This window comes from Scardinius erythrophthalmus (assembly GCF_964197995.2).
Source record: "Scardinius erythrophthalmus genome assembly, chromosome: 5".
Lineage (NCBI taxonomy): Eukaryota > Metazoa > Chordata > Actinopteri > Cypriniformes > Leuciscidae > Scardinius > Scardinius erythrophthalmus.
This window is the reverse complement of record NC_138225.1, coordinates 33110689-33138544: the sequence shown is the minus strand read 5'-3', so window position 1 is coordinate 33138544 and position 27856 is coordinate 33110689. Positions and strand designations below refer to the sequence as shown.

The window sequence follows — 27856 nt, the reverse complement described above, 5'->3', positions numbered from 1 at the left end:
ATCTGTACCAGTGAATATGAGGACAAATGTGTCACATGAATATGTTACAACCTCCCTTTAGAGACATTTAGGGATGTCCTAATAAAGTTTTTTTTCACTCTACAAACTATTACTGAAAAGTACCAGTTCGTTTGACATTCCTACTCTACAGCATTTATAATTATACACAAATGTAAAACTGTATGGTATGGCCTCATTTAGTTAAGTAAATGTGTGTATGTGTGTGTGTGTGAGAGAGAAAGAAAGCAGATTTTCACAAACTCACAGATCTCCTTGCACCAGGCCATACACACTATGGATGCTCCATCCAAAACCTCCCAGCAGGACCACAACCAGAATGATGATGACCAGAGCAGGAAGTCCCCAGCTAAGCAGGAAGTAGAGAAGATAGCGTCTTTCTGTGTGCTCATCATTCATCACCAATATCTGCCAGAAGTTTATGGCCTGGGAAAGTAAATAAACAAATGGAAACATGGCCGTGTTACAAACAAGCCTGATTCATAAAAAAAGGATGGTTGATTAATGTTCTGATAAGACTAGTATAACTGATCCTACTCGACCCTCTCCGAGTGGGATTCGAACCGGGGTCTCTGAATTGGGAGGCGGGCGCTCTAACAAGGAGGCTAAAGACCGCAAATTAATTAAAGACTGTGCAATTAATTTCAGTAACTACTTAGACTACTCGTTCAGCTAGCCTACTTTATTTTAGGCATTAAGGTACTTCAGCAAAGAGTTCAAAATCAACATTGAAGTCCTAGGTGGCACCTTCATCCATCAATATTAACTCCATAAATGGATAGAAACTGCTGCAGCTCTGTTTTGCTGTGCTTGGAACTTGGATAAGAGATGAAGAGAAAAGCAAAGCTGGCAGGACGTTGCATTATAGCTTTTGGGTGTCCAAACACGCTGCAATCTCTATCCAGCCTCTTTGTAATTATGGAAGAAGTTGGCACTACGCCTGTCTCGCAACTTCAATTGCTCCAGTGCTTCAACCGTGGCAGTTTATGGAGTCTCTGGGATTTATTTTAGCACAGGCTGAAACACGAGTCCCTGTGCGTAAAAAGAAACTCTTAGATCAATAGTTTTCATTGATAAATTGTACATTTTTCAGTGCCCTTTTAAAGTAGGCATTGAATATCTGCACTATTTGCACTTAAGGCTGGAATACAGAACATGACTTTTAAAACATATTTGCAGTCAGAAAGAGTCAATGGTGTTGCCAAAAGTGAGAACCAGTCTGGAGTTTCTGGGCAGTCGGAGTTGACAATTCATGTAGTGTATGAAGGACACCGATTGTTTTATCTTCAGACTATGATTCCATCTGGTCTGAGGATATCAAACATGTCTCATATTGAGCCAATTTTAGAACTAATATTGTTTTCATTTGTCAAGCATCTCCTAGCAACGAGGTGTGCGTTTCTGTCTGAGTATGTTGTGTTCAGAATGTCTTGAAAATATGGTAGAGTATGGTCCTCAGCCCTTTAGTGTATGATACCAGATTTTCTCTGTAACCAGTTACAAATCTGGCAAGTGTATGACATCTAGCATCCTAGCATTCATACAAATCTCTTTGGATTTGAAAAGTTGTGTAGTGTATAGTGTCTTGAGCAAACAAAGACAAAACTTTGTTTTATACCCAGATTCTCTCAATTAATTTAGAAAATTAGGTAGATTTAGGTAGACCAGCAAAATTTGCACTGAACACAATTTTTCTGGTGCAATTCCCCATCTTGTGGGTCAGTTCTAGGTTGTAGAAGATGCAGCAGACTACCATAAACTGGATTGTGGGTGGTTACTGAATAAGATGCAGTTTTTTTAACGCTGAAATACGGATCAGAGAAATTAAACAACAATGAGAAAAGTGTAAATGAATTATGACACATCACATAAAGTGAAGTTGTATTACAAGCTGTTATGCCAGCTGTTTTGAGACTGTTTTGAGATAAAGACAAGCACATGTTCAAATCATTCTCTCCAGGATGCAAATACTTTCCAGTCTGAATCACGATTTACCTTTCCCACCAAAGACAACTTGTGTGTGATTTATTCCATGTGTGTTTTCATAAACTCACGCCCACTTCAGCACATCAACACACTCACATAAACATAGTGTCATACATATTGGCCCTTACACTTTTGGCCCTTTCACAATTTATGACCCTATCAACCTAAAACCATAGTCGGTTAGTTTATTTCATGTTCTCTTGCACAATCTTTCAACACCAGTTCATCAAGTGCCAAAAGAGATTACATGCTCTATGTAAACTGCTAAGCCCCTGGTGTTTTTCAGCGTCATTGAGAAAAACAAGATAATCCCACTATGAGAGCAAAACAGCCTTTGATTTCAAGAAGTTCAATTTAGGTGAGAGGTTCCTCCAGGGTCAGTGCTCGGTTCTAGGTCTTTTCAACCCCAACTGCCACATGAGCCCAGATGTTTGTGTTCTGTGTGGGTCTTTGGGGGATTAAAAGCTGTGTTCTTTTTTCATTGCATTAAGCATATTCTGGCCAAATCCTGTTTTTGCTTCTGGAGAACAAGACGACCTTCACAGCTATGAGTGAACTGACTTCCAGAGACAGGTTTCTGTGCTTAGAAGGGATTACTGCACAAAGGAAAAGAAGAGAGCAGGCAAAAGGGTAACAGGTCCAGCAAGAGTTATGCGATGGATTTCCCAAAGGTCTCTGAACAGCTATTGCAGGTGTGCTGGAACACCTTCCTGCAAAATCATGCGTTTCCTAACAGATTCAACAAATCCCATTCCTGAGCTGATAATGGGAAGTTATGATGTTCAAACATTAATGTAAAGAACAAGTCTGTATTTTAACAGCATACATGTGTTATTTTGCAGAGGCCAATAAGTGTTGTTCTTTAAACACACACACACACACACACACACACACACACACACACACACACACACACACACACACACACACACACGCACAAAAAAAAAGATGCCTGCCTTAGTAATTTGCCTTTTGATACAAGCTTCCTTTTCATGGTGTTATTATTATGTGAAAACATTTCCTACTCATGAGCAACAAGTCAAATACCAAAGGCCTTTTGATATTTGCTGGATTTTCAAAAACTCTTATGAGTTTATGTCCTAATCATAATTACAAATACACATCAGAGAGAAAAGTGGAATCCAGAAACTAGATTTTTTTTTTATTACTTTTGAACGTTGTTTTTTTTTTTTCTTTTCTTCTCTTGAAGGTAAAACCTTGTCAGGCAGACTATTGTCTGAGGGCAAGTTCTATAAAACTCTAGTAAACAATGGCAATGTGTGTTTAATGCAACTTACAATTGTGAAATGTTTATCTCTCTGTAAGTAAGTTCATCGATTAAACAAAAGATCTGTAGTAAAAACTTTACTCTGAAAACTTCCTGATCTCACTTTCAATTGGTTAAAAGGATAGTTCACCCAAAAATTAAGATTCTGTCATCATTTATTCACCTTCATGTTGTTCCAAACTTGTATGACTTTCTTTCTTCTGATTAACACAAAATATGATATTAAAAAAAAAATCTTTTTTTTTGGTCATACAGGTTTGAAATAACATGAGGGTAAGCACATGTTGACACGATTTAATTTTTTTATTTTGTTGTGGTCAATGCAAAAACTTGCTCCACTGACCACACGAGTAGATGACAAAAGTAAAGTTTTACCTGTATGAGCATCCAGCTGAACTGGCTGAGGTGGAAGTAATGGAAGAAGAGGCCAAGAGTAGCGCAGCTATCCTCCGAGAACATACGTCCGCGGAATGCAGACACCAGGAAACAAATCTGAGAAACACAGAGTGACAGATACATCAGCAGAGGCCCTGGGGTCCTCATCTACCCGACACACACTCAGCAGAATACACACATTCAAAATGACAGAGTCTACCTCTGAGTCCGAGAAGAGCATCTCAAAAGTCCAAGGTTGTTCCTAAATCATTTATACTTATAATATTTTTGATGCATATTTAAAAAGCTTGGAGTGTGGAGGACTGTTACATCACACTGCAGAATGGACAGCCAGAAAAAGCAACAGTTGATAAATCTGTATGTGTGTGTGTGTGTGTTTGTGGATCTACAACATATTATCTACAGTATATATTCTATAAGATTCTATATTCTGACAGCTGGCCTTATAGTTTTTTTTTTTTGATTTGACAAATTCCAAGAGTCAATGTACTGTACACTTCAGGAACAGTGCAAAACCTTATCAAGCAAAAACAACTGGACAGTTTCACCTTGTCTGCGACCTCTCATAACTGTATTTGTGGAAACATAAAAAAAAAAAAACTGGCAGCCATCTCTCATGTGGAGGGCACTAGGTAACGGTCTGTTCCGTGAACAGTGTAACCCTTTCAATGCAAACAACACAGTGTTTTTTCAACTAAACTGAGAGTCCCTGTTGGGAAACCCAAATTAAGGGGAAACAGTGTCTGTGGAAATCCTATCCTGGCTGCTGACTGAAGGGAAATATGGAGTCACTACAGCCGAGATGGCATTAAATGAGGTACTGTTGGGATAAAAGTCAGGAGGGCAGCGAGTGGTGTGAAAGGGATGTGTCAGACTCAGAGCAGGAAGGAAAAGAGAGCTGGGACGTCCGCAGTGTGCAGTGTCCATCGGGTGCATGCTGGGAAGCGTGATTCTGGGTAGTCGTGAGCTGGCGTGGAAATGCGGTAATGAAGCCAAAAAAAGGTCTGTACTGAATGTGTGTTAGTTAGCAAGGTCATGGTACAATCTCATAAACAAATAAGCTCAAATAAAGCCTCGCTCATTCGGACATATTCATTTACGGTCTGTCATCACTTCATTTTGTGACCTACATTTGCTTTGTAAAAAAAACAGTGTCAAAGATTACTGACGTAAAATATGAGAATTTGCAGAACACAAACATTAAAGGTTATTTTAAATCCTTTTTGGGTCTGTGTGATATTAGCACTTATTATTGAACAGAACTTAAACAATTTTTTTTTTTTATAAATAAATATATTTATACTTTATACTACTTAATACAGAAATAGATTAACTTTCTATTTATTAAAGAATACTGAAAACAATGAATCACTGTTTTCACAAATATTAAGCAGTTGTAAAAAGATATTCAAAATAAATGTTGTCTTGAAATGTTGTCACCAAATCAGCATTTTAGAAAGTAAATATAGAGTATCCTTATATCCACTTATCCTTATACATATTACTGTGAGGGAACATAACTGTTCCTAACTTTTCTATTACTCATATGGTACCTGTGAATGTCACTATTATGAGTTACCCAGCAATATTGTATACATTTCACACGACTGCGTTAAAAACTATCTATCTATCTAGAGTCTAGACACATACAGTATATTCTTCATAGCCTTATGCTACCAAAAAAGAAAATAGTGAGAAAAAGAAAAAGCTTGAGAAGATCGTTTATAGCTACAGTTGCTAGGATTGGTGGCCGGCTTAGCCAAAATACCCAATCACATTTGAACTAGAAACTCATTACATACTCTTCGGTGCCACCTTCATTAATGCAGACTGAGGCAAAGCCCATGTTTTTGTTCCTGTTGTCGTCCCTAGGGCGCACACCCGGTGAGTAAACAGGGAGGAGATCTGATCAGGTTTCCATTCAATATAATCAGCTCATGCACAACCACTCACACGATCACATCAGTAACACTGGATGCTGACGGCAGGAGAGCCATCCCCCCTCCAATAATAACCTTTCTGGATGGTTCTCTGGCCCACGATTGATCCCGTTGCCTTATGTAACAAAAGACACATTCAGACAGACTTCTGAACATAAGCTAAAAGTAACAGCTGTGGGTCAGTTCATCAAAAACAACCCGTTCAGGTCATACATCAATCTACATCGGGCTTTATCACTGGCCCCTAGCCAACCATTTATCCTGCAGTAATGTGCATAAATACAGGCAACATGGCTCCGACTTACATAAACAGCTCCTGATTAATAAGACATCAGCACCTCCGGATGGCCTCCGATGACATAATCAAAGCTGTATGGGGGATCACGGTTCACTTAGAGGCTTGAGATTGGAGAAGGGTGATAGAGAGCCAAAGTGGAGATTAGAGGACCCTGTTCTGGGACCAGTCTGGCCTGGGGTGTCAGTCCTCAGGACCTGATACACTTGATGATGTGGACCTACTTATCCTTTCAGTAGTCACTGAAACCCATAACAGGGAGTGGCAGAAACTAGACCATTCAATCTGATACGTGTTGTGTTTATAGGACGGATATACTGCACCGCGCTGTACCATAAACAATATGGGTGTAAACAGTACATGTGTGCAGAACAGTTAATATCATCATGAGTTAAAAATTAAACCCACATTGTACCTTTTTAATAACTGAGTTTTATATTTGATAAGTGAAAAAAAAAAAAATCTTCCAGTGGAGCAAAATACACTTACTCGAATACATTTATTATAAAAAAGGGCAAACATGTCTATAATAATAATAATAATAATAATAATAATAATAATAATAATTTAATAAAGATTAAATATGAAAAAAAAATATATTAACAAGGCTATATTATGTCCTTTTACAAAGTCTTGATTTTGTTTTTGGTGTCTACTAGAATAGGTCATAAAACATTATTTTTCACTTATTTTACATTGTTGCAGCACGTCTTTTCGAAGTCTGTCAGTAATGCTCTGTTTAGTTCTGGTCTCAATGCCCCTCCTTCGGAAAAGCGCAATGAGCTCTAATTGGTCGGCCAGACCAGTGTGGTGTGATTGGTCAAGAGCTTCAAACATGTTTCGGAAGTGTCAAGCCCTTTACCATAACCGCGAGTTTCAACACACTACTAACGCAACTAAACCGGAACTGCTCCTTTTTTTGCATATGATCTGGGCGGGAATTATTTAAATGAGGAATATTGTGACGTGTACGGAAGAAAACTCGTTTCAGGGAGTTCAGAAAGAGTGCTTACTATAACACTATTTATAGAGTGTTCACTAGAGTGTTACTAGAATAACACTCTTTGGAGAGGACTTTGTAACTTTGCTCAAACAGCAACATAACACACTAAAGAAAGTTGAAAAAAAAAAAAAAAAAAAAACATAAATAAATAATACAATAAGTGAGGATAATAAGACAAAAAAGATTTGATTTTAAAATAATTTACTGTTTGGTTTTTAATTTGTAGTGCATCTTTTGCAAATGACACTGTAACAAAATGGTTTTATGCCACGAAGAAAGCAGAATAAAAATAAAAAATGACACTAACTGCAGGTAAAAGGAAGACTAAATGGAAAAATGTCAAAATGTTCTCTAAGGTCAATTGGTTCCTGATGAGACAGAGAGACAGTATCAGAGAGGCCTGCCATTATGGAGACTGAGAGATGAGTCACTCTGTATTATCAGCTTTCTAATGACAGTGCTGGATTAGCGCCAGAGTTCTAAAAATGCCACTGTCTTGTCTGACCAAACAGACATAAATTAGCTATTGTGATTTGTTTGGTTCTTTGGTGCATTATGGCTGTGATGTGGACAAAAAAAAAATTCTCATAGCCCATTTTACATTTGCATCACATTAAAGGTACAATATGCAAGATTTTTTTTGCCGCTAGAGGGCGCTACATTCCAAACAACAACAACGGCGTAGCTTGATGACGATGTGAAGGAGCGTGGAATCATGGGAACTGTCGTTTTAAACTCCACCGTGGATGTAAATCAGTCAGACGGGAATCGAAAAATCATGTTCATGGATGAGGTTAAGTTTTATTTTTATAATGACATGCTTTTTGTGGCGAGGGGGGCGTGGTTCAACGCGGTCTGTAATGGAAGAGAGAAGAGACGGGCCCGCAAGTAGGTCAAGTGCAAATGACGAACACCTGTGTCTTATTGCAGTGATCGGCGTGGAGAGACCACTTATAAGCCGCGCTGGAACGAGAGAGAGACTGGAGAGAAAATTGGACGCAAAGAAAGAAAACCGGTGGATCCGAACTCTCCTTTTTGAACTGTTTTGTGCCGTCGCAGTTGCCACGGTGAATGCGCGTTGTGTGCGACTTTTGTTTGTTTTGCTTTATTTTAATAAAGTACGAGTCCCAGTCACGCCGATCCCTGTCTTCTTCCTCCCTGACTCTTGAACCTCATCACACTTTTATTTCATTAAAATGAATTAACAGCAATAAAAGTAAGGTTTAATACTACATTATCATAGATGTTTCTGTATGTCGAATTCATTGTTGTGATAACGCGGTGCAGTTTTACGTGTTCTAAACAATTGTTGTAAAAGTACATTCGAACATACCCACATCATTTGCCAAAATACTGATTAATCTTTATGTATAACACATGCTATATTTATTTACATGGCCGTAAACACCAGACGTAATAAACAATGTCAATAAACTAAACACAAATCTAAAGCAATAATACTTCCCTTACATAAACATAACTATTACCGAATGCTACATTTGGAAAATATAAAATTAAGCATGCTTTGTCGACAGAACGAGCTGCAGTCGGTAAAGAATAATTGTGTTCCATAACGACTGCAAGAAACAAGCTAACGTTTGTTGCTTGATAGACTCTACAACTACAACTTCCGCATTTGTCCAGGACTCCACGCAGTACGAGCGGAAACCGAGAGTAACGCGGATATGACGCAATTGACTGGCGACTCCCAGCTCACCATTGCTCTAACGCCCCGTTTCCTTGGTAAAAATCGCAATTTTCCCACGATTTAAAAATAGTTGGAAACATTTGGGATATTGTAAGTAATCAACTTAACAAAATATATAACACTGGCCTTGAGATTATGGGATATTTTAATGCAAAATTCTTACATATTGTACCTTTAAATAGCTATCTACTTTCACTAGGTCTATGGACCAAGACAAAACTGTATAGATTGTACATATGTACAAATAATGTCAATTATCTGAAAAAAAGAAGTCTTAATATCTACAGTTTAATTCAGCTAAATGTGTTATGTTTTACATGGTGTCTAGACAATTTTCCTTAAGAGACAAATAATAGAGATTAGTTATAAACATTTAAATAAAAAATCATTATCTTACTCTTTTCAAGTATGCCATGCTACTCATTTAAATAACTGACACAAAATATGCAACTTTTTTTCGTGAGTTGCTATGGTAAGAAAGCAGCTGGAAATGTAAATGTACTTTTCTTTTCTTTTTTGTAGCTTATTCCACAGTCTCTACAGATATGCCCTATCCGGAGGAAGATACTGCGCTTAAAATAGCCATACACCATGCATTAAAAACATTATGCCCTGCATGACAGGCGGATGGCTTGGGAACCAGACATATTAAGTGAGAATGACAGCCCAGCAGGAGCAGGAGAGTAAAAGCTATACTTCAGCAGTTGCTTTGGTTAAAAAGCATCTGAAGGACAAATCAATATAAAACAACACTAGAGGTTCTGAGACCTATGTATTTGCTTTATCTATGTCATTGGTCTTGACACATCTTCTACATATTAAGCCCAAAATTTTCTGTTTTCTCATGACCACGACTTCATTTTCTTGTGATCTCAACAGAATATAAGTAGTTTTCTCTTACAAGAAAGAAAATGTATGGTACGTCACTCATAACTTCTCTGTTCAGCTGCATTTAATGGCATCTGTCAACCATGTAGAGCATCCTGTCACACAAGTTGGCAGGGAATGGAACTGACCACATGACTACAGTATGTATGACGATAAACTTGTTGCCTCCTTCTCAAGTGTCTGACGCTGATTTGTAAGTGGTCTGTCACTGAAAACAAAAACAAAAAAACAACAGAGCTATATTAGCTGGAGTGAGTCCCTGATAAAAGTACAAAATAAGCTAATTTGCTCAGCCATCTTGCAACAGTATAATTAAGCTTAGAAATGGCTTTTGCTACCTTTTGTTTTCTTGAGATAATACAGGGTGATGTGAAGGGAGATAATAATAATAATAATAATACTGGATGGGTCTCTGTAACCTTTTAAAATATCTTCTGTAAATATATTTCATGTGCAAGTGGATTTTTACTCCATTAAAAGATACATTTACCTGAGAAGCAGGTAAATGCATTGATCTTTGCAGTCTGCTGTACCCAGAACCACTCCTGCACTCCATCTGTGTGCCTTTGAGTGCTACTATATATAGATACTGTGTTAGTCACAGATGCACCTCCCCCCTTTTCTAGAGCCGACTATAAAGGGGCCAAGCAGTCTGTGGCCTTAAGCTAATTTCCACACACATCAGTCAGACAGGTAAACCTCAGCAACAGCCCCGTGGGCCTTCGTGTGAAACAAACATGTGTGAACATAATCAAGAGCAGACTGGTGATATACAGTATCTGTTTACAAGTCACTCAAACAGCTATCATCACCAGCTGATGGAAATTTGTAGTGGTGAAGTGAAGAGAAAGAATTGCAGGGTAATAATATAGCAAAGATTCGTCTGCCTTCCCCCTCAGAAGGGAGAGCCGTCTAGGCTGTTTCCTGCCTGGAGGATGCATATGTGTTTGTCATCAAGCAACAAGTAAGATATATATATTTGGCTCAAGGTAGCCTATGTGTGTTAGTCACTGTCTCGAAGAATAAATCAATCTCTGCTCCACTGATGGTAGGTATTTAGAAGATGAAAAAGGTGGTTTGAGCATTTTCTCTGAAGAGGAACATCATGTTATTACCATGTTTTTTTAGACATGGAAAGCAGAGTAATGCCATGGTTATTTTCATGATTCATTAATATTTTTCCAACATGTACAGAACATGCTCATTTTCACTCAATCTCCTGTTAATCTCGAGTACCTATAGAGTAGTATTGCATCCTTCATATCTCCAAAAAGTCTTTAGTTTTATTATATTTATAAAAGAAAGATAGGCTGTACTGAGTCTTTCCGGAAAAAAAACGAGCGGCTGGAGGCGGGCCGTGTGGGCGAAGCTAAAGCTGTGCTAACGCGCCGAGCTAACAACAACACAGAGACATTTGAAGCAGTTTTACTCACCGCCCGGTTCCAACGCACGACCGCGAACCTTTATCATTGTGACTGCTCGATCCTTAAGCATTAGACGATCTGCAAATCCGTCGATCTGGGCTTTGTTTATAAAACAAGCATCTTCGAAATGCAGGAAACAAACAAAAACACTTGCACAACTCCGTTGATGCTGTGTAAAAATAAACTCCATCCACTGGTCCCTTAATGCTGTTTTTTTTGGTAATCTGTGCAGGGTTGTCTTGCCCTGGCAACCAAAAACACACTTAAGTGACATTTCGCTCTCTCGCTCTGGTCAGTCAATGTCTCTGCTCTGGTCTACGTGTGTGCGCGCGCCCTTCCGGGAGAAGTGCCCTTAGGACCCATATAAGGAAATTCCGCCCCATCTGACGTCACACATGCCCATACTCGAAAAAAACTTTCCGAAACTTGTGACAAACCGGAAGGAGTATTTTTGGAACAAAAATACTCCTTCAAACGTACAACTTAATTTTTGAAACTTTGTCCATGTTTAGCATGGGAATTCAACTCTTTAACAGTGTAAAAAACTCAGTATGCATGAAATAGCATTTCACCCCCCCCCCCCCCCTTTAAAGTTATCTTTAAATATCCAAAAATATCTAAAACATAATTCATTGTTGTGTCAGTATTCTCCTCACTGCATTTTAGATTTAGATATTTTCATGTTTAAAGCTGTGGGTTTAAACCCAATTGTATAAAATATTAAAATATAAATATTTTTTGTGTCAATATATTTGTTCAAGTTAATGCTGTCAGCTATCATCCTAATTGATTTAAACCATTCAGAATTTGTTTGTTTATCCGACAGAAAAAAATATGGCTCTGAATAAATAATAGATTATACCAAATTACAGTTATATATATATATATATATATATATTAAAAAAAAGCTTTAAGTTCTGTATTCAGCTACTTTTCCGTTAATCGGGCTACAGTTTCAAAGTAGCTTCCCAACACTGGTGGTCTATAACAAAAAGTACCATGGTATAACCATCACTGTACAACTGTACAACAATATAAACATACACATACACACAATTTAGGATAAATTGGACTGCCAAAGGACAAGCACACTATTCCCACCAGACTCTGGATCTCTAGAAAGAAAAGCTCAATTTGAATGATCATTATAGAACATGTCAGAGGGTCAATATGCTCCTCTCAATGATCTGCTGCTGATGTTGACTTGGCACAGAGCGCTAATAATAGCACTGGCCAAAAAGATTACATCACCGACAGAGTGTGAGAGATGAGTCACGTGAAACAGACGGTCCGAATATTCAATGTGTCATTCATAACACCATCCTTGTTCTCAATTGCCCTTTTTCTTTCATTCTCTCCCCCTACATCCCTTCCCACCCCCATCCATCAACAGCTACCGGTCTAAACTAGCTGGTTCCAGACTCAGCAGCATTGTGGGTGTTTCCTCGGCTGCTTTTGTTCAGTGGGTGCCAAAGGCATAAACATCTCACAAACATCCACCTTCATCTCTGCTATTATTCCTTTCTCATCTGGAAAGATTCCTCATTGCTCATGACCGGGCTTTCCCCAAACTGTCAGGTCTGATGGGAATATTTTTGCATAGACTTTCATCAGCCAAAGGAAGCAGTCGCGGGTTTGCGCCTCAGGCATGCGCTAAGCGAAAATTACGATGAGACTTCTCAAGAAAAGGTGTCATGCGCTAATAGGTGTGGGACGTGGTTAATGGGTCAGTGTGGGAAGGCCGTACCTGATGTGTGACTCACATGCGTGCTGCTCAGCCATGAAGAAATATGAAGAATGCTAGATGTGCAGGCGGCTGTTCATAAGGAAGACTGCATTTTATACATCCTTCTAAAAAGGATTTTTTTTTAAGACTTAGAAAATAAAAAAAGTTATGTGAGATGCTGAAAAAGTCCTTTTAAATTTTTAATTATTATTTCAGCAATTTTAGGCGTCAGATCCTCGCTGAACCTAAATGAAGTTTTATGACTTAAAAACATTAAATAATCTCAGCATAATTAAGTAACTCTAATTAGGACAGTTAAGCTAATTAGGCATGTGTGTTAATTGAAAAAGAAAAGTAATGTGAAATGAGCTTTAATATCCACGACGTTGTTATTGCAATTAACATTTGATCCAAATAATTCAATCCTCATGTTTATGCAATGTTATTTTGTTATGAAACACGCAACTCCCACTCGATGTTTCACTTACAAACTGACAAACACACACATACACACAGACCATTGGCATTCAGTGGAGCATTATTACACCCTTGGCACTAGTCCGTTTGACCTGTCCCCTTTTTTCTTTTGTTCGTGATTACATTTCATGCCTTATGCAAGCTTGCTTTCATCAGGGACAGTGAAATCTATTGTTTTTGACACCTGCAGTCAGTTGCAGTCTCATAGAAAATCGAAGAAAGGCATAAAAACAAATGTGGATTTGCACAACTATGACAAACAGAAAACTCCAGGAGACACATTTAGTGAGTCATACTGTTGATACGTGCATAGAATACAGTGTCCGTAAATGTAAAATATTATAATTTAACATAATTGCTTTCAATTTGAATATATTTTAAAATGTAATTTATTCCTGTGAAGGTAAAGCTGAATTTTCAGCATCATTACTTCAGTGTCACATGATCCTTCAGAAATCATTCCGATATGCTGATTTGATACTCGTCAATGTTTAAAACAGTTGTGCTGCTTAACTTAATGTGGAAACTGATCTTTTGATCAAATTAAGGCATCCTTGATAAATAAAAGTATTAATTTCATAAAAAAATGACCCCAAACACATTATACACATTGTATAAATGACATTGCATTATTTGTTATTATAACAAAATATCAATTCAAGTGGCATTTACTTTAAAGACAGCATTAGCACACTTGTAAGCACTGCATTAAAAAAACAAGAAGTCTTAGTGTTTATTAAGACAAAAACTAAATGGTTACTAAAGGCGAAATATTGATATGAATTTGGGAAGTGGTGACAGGAATGTCATAAATACTCTTCAAGCCAACATGAACTGAGTAACACAGCAGAAGTGACTTCAAAGTCTGCTGTATCTTTCTTAGAGAACCTCCTTGAAGTTTCAGAGTGTGATGGAAGCAAACAAGCTTTGATCCTTCACATCTAAACACTGTGTTGATGTTGTCACAAATCTCCTAGCTACCTGATACCACAACTGCTCTCTCCTCTTCAAAACAACACATGCTATCCTTAATCTCATGACACACTTCAGGTCAAAGCGGACACCACCATCCAGCCAAAATAAAAGTGACCATGGGAACACAGTTTTAAACAGACTATCAGAAAAACAATGATGGCTGAAAACATTAAAATAAGTACATTCAGTACTGCTTACAACATCCTTTAAAAGAACAATGATGATTGACACCATCATTTAATAGATGAAAATTGCTTGAAAGTGACTCAGTAAAAGTTAGAAAGTATACTTTTAGTTAGAAAGTACAAAGCAAAAATATGTTGGGAGATTTGTCATCATGGGTGTTAAAATTAGCACTTTCCGGGTGAACATACAGGTCCATCTTTGCTAAAACAACACTGTATTTTAGATCATTTTGGATACATCCAATTCAGCAGGGTATTAATTAATTATCTCATAATGCTCTCTTTAATCTCCAACATGGGGATTCATTGAGAAGCACTTGAGTTTTTAATGGCTTTGTAGACAAACAGTGACTTGACACACGTACATATCAATGACTCAAATCATGAGAATCTTACTTTGAGATACCCTTCCTGAGGTTTATTAGATCATATCATGTCTAGATCTACATTATATTGTCATTTATGTGTGTATGCTTTAAATAAAATGGCGTAAATGGTGCCAGCCTGTGGAGTCACACTTTCTCATATCATTCTGAGGTTTCTTCTTCCTTTCTGAAACATCTTGAGGTTACTTGTGGGTTGTAATGTGATATCTAATGTTGAAACAGTTTCCGAGCAATACACATACATATATATATATACACATACAGATATATATACAGTTGTATACATCAAAATTATTCACCAACCGTTGCAGACTTTTAGCTGTTTGCAATGAACAAATCAAACAAAAGTGAGTGAAATAGCTTAACACAACAAATGTTTCAAGTGGTCTCCCCCAAATTCAACTGAAAAGGCAACTTTTAATGACTTCAGTAGTGTCAAAATGATTCAACCCCTTCATGGCAAGCATCTTAGTAGCACCTTTTTGCTGTTATGACCTGCTGCAAATGAGAAGTATAGCCAGACACCAGCTTCTGGCAACGTTTTTGAATAATCTTTGACCATTCTTCATGAGCAATGGCCTCCAGTTTACTAATGTTCTTGGGTTTGCGTGCTGCAATGCCTTCTTCAAATCCCACCAGAGATTTTCTAGGGGGTTTAAGTCAGGTGCACAGTGATGGCCACTGTAGAATCTCCCAGGACTTCTTCTGCAACCAAGCTTTGGTGGAATTTGAGGTGTGCTTGGGATCATTGTCCTGTTGGAAGGTCCAATGACGCCCAAGCTTCAGCTTCCTCACTGACGGCATGACGTTTTCTCCTAGGATTTCCTGATATACTTTAATTCATCCATTTTGCCTTCCACACACTGTTTCCAGTGCCAGAGGATGCAAAGCAGCTCCAGAGCATCACAGAGCAACAACCATGCTTAACTGTAGGCAGTGTTCTTTTCAGCATATACTTGTCTTCTTCCTCCAGACATACTGCTGATCTATAGTGCAAAAAGTTCAGTTTTGTTTCATCGCTCGACAGAACAGAATCCCAATACTTCTGCGGCTTATTTATAGGATTGTGCACTTTTCTTGCGCTTTTGGGTCAGTAGTGGTTTAGTCTTGGAGTTGGGCATGGAAACCTCATGCGTTTAGTACGTGCCATACTGTGCAAGCTGAAACCTCAGTGTCTTTTGCCACCAAGTCTTACTGCAGGTCTTTTGCAGTCACTTGAGGGTTTTATGAGCCTGGCTTCTCAGAAATCTGGTTGCAGCCATTGATAGCTTCCTCTTTTTTTGCCTCATCCAGGTAGTGTAACCACTGTTCCTTTAACTTTGAACTTGCGAACTATGCTTCCAACGGTGTCTCTAGGAACATTTTGTGCCTTCGTTATCTTTCTGTATAATGTTCCTTGTTTGTAAAGGGCGATGATGTCTTCTCTTAACTTTTTGGACCATTCTTTTGACTTATTCATATGACTAATATGCAGTCAAACGTGAAACTCAACAAACTAGTTCAGATATCTTATGTTTTAGCTCAAGCACAATTTGAACAACTAATAACGCCCTTGATTAGTTGCATCAGGTGTGCTTGAGACAACACCTATTTTGGAGATTTGTGGTGTTGTGTGGGATTCTATTCAGGGGGTTGAATAATTTTGAGACTGCAGAAGTCATTAAAAGTTGCATTTTCAGTTTAATTTGAATTGAGATATTTAAATTACTTTTGTTTGATTTGTTCATTGCAAATAGCTGAAAGTCTGTACATTTTGGCAATAAACTTGCTTTGCAATGGGGGTTGAATAATTTAGATTACAACTGTATGTATGAAATATACACTGCAGTTCAAACGTTTGGGTCAGTGAGAGTTTTCTTTTAAAATAAATTAATACTTTTATCACTTAGTTTTAAGTGACAATAAATATATTTATTCTATTACAAACCATTTATATTTTAAATAAATGCCGTTCTTTTTAACTTTACATTAAAATAATCCTAAAAAAAGTATTATTTACAAAATGTTAAGCAGCACAAATGTTTTTGACATTTATAATAATAAGATATGTTTCTTGAGCACCAAATCAGCATATTATAATGTTTAAAAATTATGAAAATAGTTTTAAATTGTAATAATATTTCATTATATATCTGTTTTACTGCATTTTTTCAAATAAATTAAGCCTTGGTGAGCATAAGAGACTTAAAAAATAAAAAAAAAACATTTAAAAAAACTTACTGACCCGTCAGAATATCACTTGGTGCTCAACAACAGAAGGCCCATAATCATATTTTAACCACTCTACAGTGTTTTTTGTTCTAGGTAGTTTTTCTAACTTTCCTTCACTCACATTCTAATAAATAAGATTATTTGAAAAGTGGAGCTCTCATACATATTTACATACCTTTACATTAGATTAAACATATTATAAACGACCCTGGGGATAAGTGGGTGGAAATTATTACCATGTTTTGATTTTGTTTTCATATAGGATACTGTACATTGTTTTGGTTTGAGAATGGAGCTACAGTGACCCCTACAGCCACAATAAAACAATACAACTTATATGAAGACCAGTGCTTTAGAGTTACTGCATTGATAAATATGAGTAAACATTAATGTTTAGACAGTTTAACGTAAAGATAAAGACTGTTGACAGTTTGTTTTGGCCACATCACCATGCAAACTGCACACAGTCACGCAGTCAAAGTGCACTAACAAAAGACCTGAAATAGGCCTGAAGTTTAATTAAATGGCTGTTGATGGTTTCCTTCCTCGCTTATCTGGCGGCACATCCTGAAGCTTCTTGGAAATCTGACAGAAGCCTGGTCCCTCTATCTATTCTGGAACATGCACAATGGCCTTTTGCTGTTTCTTTCAGTGCTCTGGGTTCTGTCCTTGTAATTTGTACACGTTTCACTGTGTGGAAATGCTAAACTAGACCATGGCCAACATCCACTTTGGATGTAGCGCATTATACGTGTTGATCCCTCAAGGTTGACACCAAAGTCATTTCAAATTGAGTTTCAAAACTAATACCTGCACATGCGACTAAGTGATTTAACCTGGGCATGAGCGACTAGCTGTGCCAGCGCTGACCCTCATTCTTTCCAAAGTCAATAAACAAACAAAGGTCCAGCTCATCAGGCCCTGTCTCACCCTCCAAAGTTCAGGCCAAATGAACTGTTCATGCTTCCCAGGTGTCCAAAAATAGAGCATTCAGGCTCCCAGAGTCCAGAGGTTATCCAGGAAACATGCTGACAGACCTGTGCAGATAGGACTGTCCTAGTTGGACACCAAACCAGAACCACGTTAAGAGCTGGTTTGACAGACGGGCATAAACATTAATGACAAAGCAGGGTCTATGGACAATAAGTAAAGCTGGTAGCAGATAAAAATGCAAATTAGCATTAAGTACATACACAGTATGTAAATGATTTTGTGAGGTAAACTGTAGTTAGATGTAAACATGCTGGATGAAGCTGAGCAACAACAGTCAGCTACATTATCTAGTTATGTCAGTCCAATTGACCATTGACAATTACAAATCCATTCAGACTAAAGCATTTGCATTCAATTTTTGACAAATGATTGATTTTGTCCAACTGAAGTCAAACTATTAAACTGAATTTTAAATGAACATGTGTGGTATGCAAAAAGTATCCACAATGATAATAAACAGTAATAATTTATTGCGCTCATATATGAATGTGACACTTTTAAGATCATGCAATAAATATTGATTTTGATAGGAGAGTAGAATGGGAGGACCATGAATCCTTAAAAAAAGAAAACAAAAAATACACTGTCATATTCATGTTTAGTTTAGTTGTCTTTTTGCTGCCATGTGTTTGTTTCTGGTGGTTTAGTTTAGTCCTGATAAGTCCCTAGTTTGTTTGTTTGGTTACTGATTACTGTGTGTATCTGTCACAATCTGGTCCACAAAGGATGACAAAGAAAAAGGTATCCGTTCGAACAGTAGAGTTATTTTAATTAAACAACACAAAAGAGAGTTTCAAAGTATGTACTTGAAACACAAACAATAACAGACAATGAGGAACTGCAAGAGAGCATATAAACAAAAGATAACGAACTCAATATCAAACAGGTGTGAGAAGTAATCAAAAACCAAGGTAACTAATGATGAGCAGGAACATATGAATAAAGAGAAGAAAACTAATGTCCAATATGAAAATGTAACAAAAACAAAGGCAAAACGTGACAAATCCTGGTGCCGTATACAAAAAATGTTCAAACTAAAGTACAGGAGAGCAGAGGACTTCCATGGTGGAGCAGAAGACCACCACAGCAGGAATGACGAGACTGAAGATCCTCACGGCAGAACCGATGGTAGGAGGAGCCAGGGAGGACCCCAGAGAACTGGAGACCCAGGTGCAGCCAAGGAGATTATGAGACCAGACGACACCATAGGATCAGTAGGCTGGAGAGGAACTGCAGTGACAAGGAGCTAATGTGGAGTCAGGGTGCCGGTGGACTGATGCAGAGCCGGTGCAACCAAGGACCAAGGCGGAGCCGGAGGGAAGGCGAAGCCCGATGGAACAGAAGGGGTGGAGAGATGAAGTGCAGCTGATGTCCCGGAAGTCCGTGGCACAGGCAGAGCAACAACTGACCAAGGTGGAGCCAGAGGGATGAGGGAGCCCAGTGGACCCGCAAGGACAGCAGTCCCCCCGAGGGGGCGAAGAATAAAGGTGGAGCTGACTGGTCGACAGGCTGAGGTGGAGTTAAGGGCTCGGTGCCTGAGGCACAGCCAGGGAATCCATTCACCACGGCAAAACTGGTGACCAGAAGGTCCTAGGCAGATCTGACTTGGGGGTGAAACAGACTAGGGACTGCCTGGGATCAGTGGTGGAAGATCATCCTCTTCTAGCTCTACTATAATTCCCACTTGTACAGATGTTATAACCAACCCACCCATCTGGACAGACTGAATGGCAGGCTTCATTCCAGGATGGACAGGGCTGCAGGCTCTGGCTCCATAGCGGTCTGTGGCAGGAATCAGCTCAGGCACCTGGTCTGTGGTGGGCTCAGATTTTGTCTCTGCAGTGAGCGTGGGCTCTGTGTCTGCAGTGGCTGTGACCGATGGCATTAGCTGGGGATACACACACTGCAGACACCTGAGGACGGCTTCTCTCCTGGTTCCTCTGGCCATAATAATTAGCTCCAAACCAGTACATAGTATTTTTGTCTATGTTGAGCTCGTTCTACATTTTTCTTCACAAGGTCAATGAGGTGTTCTTGCCTTTCCAACACACTATAGGCAGGACCACAAGAAGCAGGAGGTCGATGTAAGGCCCTCTCTAATGGTCCCTTTAATTTCCGCCCCAGAGCTACTTCGGCTGGCGTGAATCCTGTGCTCTCTTGGAAAGTAGTATTGATTGCAAACCTAAATTCAGGCAACCATTTATCCCATTGGCGATGCTGATCTCCCACGTACAAAGCAATCATTGTCTTTAGGTTGCGATTGATCCATTCTGTCATATTCATTTGGGGGTGATAAGATATGGTAAATTTTTGTATTACTCCTCACTGTTTGCAAATTAAGGAAAGTAGCTGTGAAGTAAACTGAACTCTGCAGTCCGACACTAAATAAGCAGGGGTGCCCCATCGTGTAAAGATTTTCGCTACTACGATTCAGGCTATTTGGGGAGCTTTCACCACTCTCAAAGGGAATAACTCCGCCCACTTGGAACAGTAGTCAACAATAACTGAGAGATGTTCATTTTGTTTGACACTCTTTGGGAAGGGACCCATCAGATCAACCCCAAGCATGTAACCGGGTTCGACTACTGATGTGGACTGTAGATATCTAGACAACTTGGTAAACACAGGCTTAAACTTTTGACATGTTTGACAATCTTTACAACACTTCCACACATCAGTTCTCACATTTGGCCAATAGGCTATGTCCAGAAGTCGAATAAGGGTTTTTAATCTTCCAAGATGACCACTTAATGGGTTATAATGTACATATTGCAAGAACTCTTTACGAAGACACATTGGTATGACGAGCTGTAGTTTCTGTCCCTTATTTCCATCAGGAACGCTGCAAAACAGTACTCCATTCTCGAGTACGTAATGTACTATTGAAAGGTCCTGAGAAGTTTGTGAGCTAGCCTTTTTACATAGCTCCTGTATTTCCAAATCATTTTGTTGTACAGTAGTGATCTGATCAAGATCTACAGGTACATTTGTTGGAAAAGCAGTTGACTTGGTAGCTTTGACTACAGCCAGCAGCTCTGATGATCCTGGGTGTTCTTGGTTTCTGGACAACACATTGGCTACGACATTACATATACCTTTTCTGTATTTAACTGTGAATTGAAAGCCTAGCAGACGTATAGTCTACCATGTGAGACAAGAGTTTGGTTTAGGATGCTGAAAAACCCATGTGAGAGCTGCATGATCTGTGATGACTTCAAAAGGTTGCCCTTCCAAGTATTGTCTCCATTTCTGAACAGCCCATTCGGCAGCCAAACACTCTTTCTCTGAAACCTAAATCTTTTTCTGCTTCTCTTAATAGCCTAGAAGCATAGGCTACCACATGTTCCTCTCCTGTTTCCGGGGTTAATACAGCACCCAATCCAATCTCACTAGCATCGATCTGCACCTTGAATGTCTTACTGAAATCTGGAGGGGTTATTACTGGTGCTAGGTAAGGTCTTTCTTTATGTGACAATAAAGCAGTGTTTTGCCAGGTTTGTATGTCCAATGTTGTGGGTACAATTGGTTGTCCAGTCTAACATAAAATTTTCCAGATTCTTTTTAATCCAGGGTTGAGTGTCAGCTTTTTGAGCAAGTTGCTGAACAGTCTGAAGGTGTCATCAGTAACTGGAAGTTTGGGTATAGCAAGATGAAAATGCTCTGTAGAACAGACAGCATTGCTCAGAAACGGCAAAGAAAGATCTGGCTTAGCTCCTATGGCAGAAGGCAAAGCATACTGAGCTTTTTGGAAGTCTAGCACGATTCCCATCATCAGTAGAAAATCCATGCCTAAAATGATTGGCACTGTCAAATCAGTATCTCTCATAATGAACAATGTCAGATCTACTTGTAATCCTTGAATTTCACCTCTCCAATTTATCTTTCCCAAAGTTGTCTGCCTCTTTCCATTGGCTAGCATGAAGGACTGTCCTTGGCACTGCTGGTATGGTTCTGTTTTGGGCAATTCCGCGCAAAACTGTCACATCCATAACGCCAACTAAATACCATGGCATTGTGTTGGTGTTATGGATGTGACATTTTTGCGTGGAATTGCCCTTTTACACAACTGTTTCCAACAGGATTCCTGGATAAGGGATAAAGTACTACCAGTATCCACCATGGCTGAGAAATATCTTTCTCTGATAACAATGGGAATATAAAAAGCTTTAATGTCTGGTCGTGTTGAATTTTGAGTTGATTGCATGACTCTGGATTAATAAAGTCTGTTTGGATACTCATGCGTTATGCAATTACTACAACCACCAATACACGACAGAATACGGGACCGAAAAGAGAATTACCGGCCATCCAGCTGCTCTGCGTGGAGCAGGAGCAGCAAACTTTCAAGGACCACACCAGGAAGTTTCTACAACTGCCATGCCTAATAAACTTTCCAGACTGCTTGTTGTGCTTATTTTTTAGAACCAGCTTGAACGAACGCACAAAGGCATGTCTACCTGGTGTTGGTTTTCAGGGAGATTTCGCTGAGTTTGTGGGGTGGATGCTGGTGACCTGCGGGACCCCAAACACCATCTGCCCCACTTAGGAGGACATCACCAGCCCCGCTCCAGAACCAGAGCCCAGCCAGTCACCACCTACACACTGCACGGGGCTAAAGCCAGAGCCCATCGCAGATGAAGAGCCTGAGCCATGATGTCAGTGGCAGTAACCAACACTGCCACTTGTTTATTTCATGTGGTTGTTTTAGTTTTCTCCTGCGATCTTCAGTGTATATCTTTGTGGATTACTAAAGAAGTATTTATTTGGATTCTCCTGCATTGTGTGATCACTGTTAGGGGAAGGCTACATTAGTGTACAGTCTGCCTGAATAATGTTTAGAACTGTGCTAAAGTTCAGGCCAACTCGCTGCCTCTGTTTACAGTGCTTTTTTTGGTAAGAAATGAGGTGCTCAAGGCCTGCTGTGGGTCATCTGGGGTACATCACTGGGTAGCTAAACCCAGTGCTGGAAAAAAAAAATGCCATTGGCCAAAGTTTCAAGAAGGACATAGTCCAAGCACACACACTAATCAAACTACACACCAGATGATGACATATCAAAAAATGCAGTATTTGCTCTAAAAACAAAATGATCTTGGGAAAAACAATATTGAAAACAGTTCCATAAGAGTAAACCTGAGTTAGCGTTAATATCACCAATAAAACTAAATTACAGCTCACATATGCACAATAAATAGTCAGAAATAACTAGGATGCATGTTCTGAAAAAAGCAGCGCTAGCAAAAATGAAGTCTCTTATGCTCAGCAAGGCTGGATTTATTTGATCAAATATGCAGCAAAACAGTAATATTGTGGAATAGTAAACACTTTGAATAACTATGTTGTATATTAATACATTTTAAAATGTGATTTATTCCTGATAGCATTACTTCAGTCTTCAATGTCACATGATCCTTCAGAAATCATTCTAATATGCTGATTTGGTGCTCAAGAAACATTTATTATTATCAATGTTGAAAACAGCTGTACTGCTTAATATTTTGGATTCTGAATATGTCAGGATTCTTTCATTAATAGACATTTCAAAATAACAGCATTTTATTGAAATAGAAATCTTGTGTAACATGATAAACCTTTACTGCCACTCATGATCAATTTAATGCATTCTTGCTGAATAAAAGGATTCATTTCTTTAAAAAAGAGAAATTACTTGAGATATTATTGATATACTAAAGTTTAATAAAAATTACCCAGCAGTCATGTAACTCTTTAGAAAGAGTACTGCACGCATCCAATTTGCCTTGTTCTCCACAGGCTCACGTACAGACCTCAGTCCAGTTTGAGCCAGACTTTCTGAAAGAGGTGCACTGTTGATCTGAATAAGCATGTGCTTCCTTGTCATTCGAGTAAATTAACAGACATGGGCACAATTTAATTAGAGAGGGAGAACTTTGGCCTCTCAAACAACCCTTTCTGACATCTTTTGTAATCAGATTGCATCGTGGGACCATCAAACTGTTTAGATTCACTAAGCAGTGCAATTGTGTGTTTATAATTCTTTGTGTATTTCAGTGCTACACACATACACACACCTAAAACATTACAGGAAGAGGGCAAAGAGGAGGTTTGAGAGGCCCAGAGATTTGCTTCCTTTTGCTCAACTTTCTCACAGGCATTGTTGTGCTCTCCCAGACTTTTTGACGTCAGAAAAACCATGAGCGTCACTTTCCCGTTCACGCTGAATGGAACTTCCCTGTCTCAAATTTAGCTCCCACGACCAGCTGAAAGAAAACTCTTGAGGTCTTAAAACATTAATCTCAGTTACATTAACAATACTCTCATTGTATTCATCAAGAGGCTTATGATAATTAACATCCAGTATACTAGCCCCATGGCAATTATAAACAACAGATAATGTCTAACAGAGATAACAATCAAAGCTTGCAGGTCATACACTACAGTTCAAAAGTTTGGGGTCAATAATAATAATAATTTAAAAAATATATTTTTTTTTATACTGAGCATCGCTCAGGATGCATATAACTATGACAGAAAAGTGACAGTAAAGACATTTATAATGTTACAAAATATTTTTGTTTCAAATAACTGCTGTTCTTTCGAACTTTCTATTAATCAAAGAGTCTTGAAAAAAGAAGTATCAGTTTCCACAAGAATATTAAGCAATGCAACTGTTTCAAACATTGATACTAACTGGAGTAATGATGCTGAAAATTTAGCTTTGCCTCCACGGGAATAAATATAAATATATTTTAAATTTTGATAATATTTCACAATGATTTTGATCAAATAAATGCAGTCTTGGTAAGCATTAAAGACCTATTTCACACACACAAAGAAATAACAATAATTTTACCATCCAAAAAACCTTTGAACAATATTGTGTTTGCAGCAGAAGTGCAACATGTTCCTGGATCAACATCTTTGTTGATCCAGGAACAACATTCCAATAAACCAATCATATTTGAGGTTTGAAATTTACAGGTTATATCAAGTTTAGACTTACAACCAGGGTTAGGTGCTTGTTCACCTATCAGTGTTATTCACCTTTAATATCCCTCTGAATTTAGGGATTAATTTATGGGAAGGGTTGAGATAAGGGGTACAGTAGGAATATGTTTTAACAAAATTTAAATTTTGGATTAAATTTAACAAAATAATTGACCCAGGAATATGTCTAAATTTGCATTGGAGTGTTTGTCTGTTAGTTTTCTAAAATTAATTTAAAATGACATCTTTCAAAAAATACAGTAAATATTACATGATGCAATTATAATCACAACACAAGGAGAACCTAAACGCATCCACACCACATTTTCCTAATTTCCTAATTCAACAGATAAGGTGGATACTGTGGATTGAACTACACGTCAGCCATCAATAAAATAGTATACGTCAGGTTCAATAAAATAGTACTACTAAAAAATCAAATCAAAAAAATCGTCATGAATCATTTTGTCCACCTGGATTCACATACGTAACAAACCAAATTGCTCTGAAAAGACTTCCCAGGAATTTTACAGCAATCATCTCATCATTAGCCTGCTATAATGCAGCCATTAATGCATCTCCAACAATTATTACTAAAGCCTCTTAACTTACGTAATTCATGACACACTCAACTCGCTTCAGTCTTTTGCCATGTATCCCCAAACAAACATGATCAGAACAAATGTCAAAAGTAAAATCTATGATCCTTTCCTCAAGAAAAACATACATCATTATATACATCATTATGGGTGTACGATTAGAAGCTCTTCATATTGCACATGCAAAGAAGGTGTTTACATGGCAGTTTAAAAGGTACAGCAGCAAAACAGCTTGTTTGTTTCTAGGGGTCAGAGAAAGGGTGGAAAACCAAGACTGGTTATACACTGATGAGCCAAAACATTATGACCACCTGCCTAATATTGGTCATCCACCTGTTGGTCATCCACATGCCACCAAACAGCTCCGACCCGCCCAGGAATGGACTCTTCAAGACTCCTAAAGGTGTCCTGTGGTATCTGGCACCAAGACAGCAGATCCTTTAAAGGGGAACTATGCCGTTTTTTTAGCTTAATTTACCTTAACTGAACAGCTTCGGAGTCATTGGAATGGTTATATGACTTTTTCGGGTTGAATGGTGGCCATCTCGCTTTCCCCAAGTGCCTGTGAGCGGAAAAAACACCCTTGCAACTTTGGGACAGCAGGCCACCGGCCTCAGCGTCAGGAAGTATCGTGTGATATCAGGTCTCGCGATGTAACGAATTGCTATACGGCACTGCACTCAACATTTATATGCTAGCCTTCTGTGTATCATACATACCTCAGTGGACATGGCTCCGTGCGTTCGCCGGCTTCTTTGAAAACAAATGCACATGACCAGAAGGAGAAGATGGGAGGGGGGAGAGTCGCCGACGCGTTTTTACGACAGTGTTGTCAAATATCTATTCCGAAGCTGTAGGGGAAGCTCTATAGAGAAACCTGCGAGGAAAAAGCTCTTCATCATGTTTTTCAAACCATTCCTGAATAATGTGTGCAGTGTGGGAGGGTGCATTATCCTGCTGAAAAAGGTCGCTGGCATCAGGGAAAACCATGCCATTAAGGGGTGTGCCTGGTTTACAATGACATTTAGGCAGGTGGCACATGTCAAACTGACATCCACATGAATGGCCGGACCCAGAGATTCCAAGCAAAACATTGCATAGAGCATCACACTCGCTCAGCCATCTGTCTTTGCCCCACAGTGCATCCTGATTCCATCACTTCCCCTGGTAAAATGCGCACATGTAGATGGCCATCCACATGATGTAAAGGACAACCTTCTTCCACTGCTCCAAGGATTAGTTCTGATGCTTGCGTTCCCATTGTAGGAGCTTTCGATAGTGGACAGGGTTCATCATGGGCACTCTGACAGGTCTGCGGCTACTTAGACCCATACATAGCAGGGTGTCAAGTACTGTGTGTTGTGACACATTCCTCCTATAACCATCATTCAAATTTCTTGTGACTTGTGCCACAGTAGACCTATCGCTTCGGACCAGAAAGGATAGCCTTTGTTGCCCTTGTGCATCAAATAGCCTTAGATGCCCAATCCCTGTCACAGATTTGAGGTTTGTCACTCCACGAACGACTGTCGGTAGGTTCTTACCACTGCTGACCAGGAGCAACCAACAAGGCTTGCCCTTTCAGAGATGCTCTGACCCAGTCGCCTGGCCATAACAATTTGGCCCTTGCCAAATAACTGTTTTTTACTAATCATCTAATCTAATCAGAATATATATAGCTTTACAGAAAAAGCATTGACTCTTAAGACTCTGTTATAACAATCTGTACTGCAAAGCTAGATGACCTGACACACAAATGACACACTGTGTTGGTGAGGAAGGGCTTTAGAAAGTCACTGCATGCTGCACATAACATGGGTAACGTTAAGTGAACCTAATACTCTAACCTTCAGATAAATAAGATAATGTTGGATCTCAATTCTCAGAGCTGAACCGAAATGAGCATAACTGATTTTTTGACATCCTGACCTATCACTTTATCCGGGACATTCAATTCAACAATTTTTGCAACAGTTCAATTGGTGAACTGGTGGCCATGTGTGTTAGCGTCTCCATATGTGTTTGTGTACATCTCACACATAAACTGCATGCATGTGAATATAAAGGTTGCCTTCCCGAAAAGCCTTTTATTGCTGCAGCTCGCTAGCTGATTACCCTCACTAATGTGTGTTATTGCAGCTCATAAGAACAGCCCTATCTGTACTGACATATTGGGCCAGGTGAGCTAGTCTGGGTAAATTTCCACTAACTACAGTCTTGAGTTGTCGTCCTGTCTTACCTACATGCTGTCACGCACTCAGGTAGTCAAGAAGAGGCAGGCTATTTGAAGAGAAATATTGTTTGTTCTCTATGGCTGAAGGTGTGAAATGTTTTAAGATGGGATCACAATACATTTTCTTATTCTGTATTTTTTTGCATCGTAGATTAAAAC

At 38.9% G+C, this 27856-nt stretch overlaps 1 protein-coding gene across 1 annotated transcript in view; it reads right to left on the bottom strand.

Moving 5' to 3' along the window:
- Positions 1-27856, bottom strand: part of adgrv1 (adhesion G protein-coupled receptor V1) — a gene marked incomplete at its 5' end in the record, with an annotated part of 147089 nt that overhangs the window by 35783 nt on the left and 83450 nt on the right. The window contains 2 exons of the mRNA XM_081366996.1: positions 266-444; positions 3668-3784. Of these exons, the coding sequence (XP_081223122.1) occupies positions 266-444; positions 3668-3784 (296 nt within the window). The remainder of the gene's footprint in view (positions 1-265; positions 445-3667; positions 3785-27856) is intronic.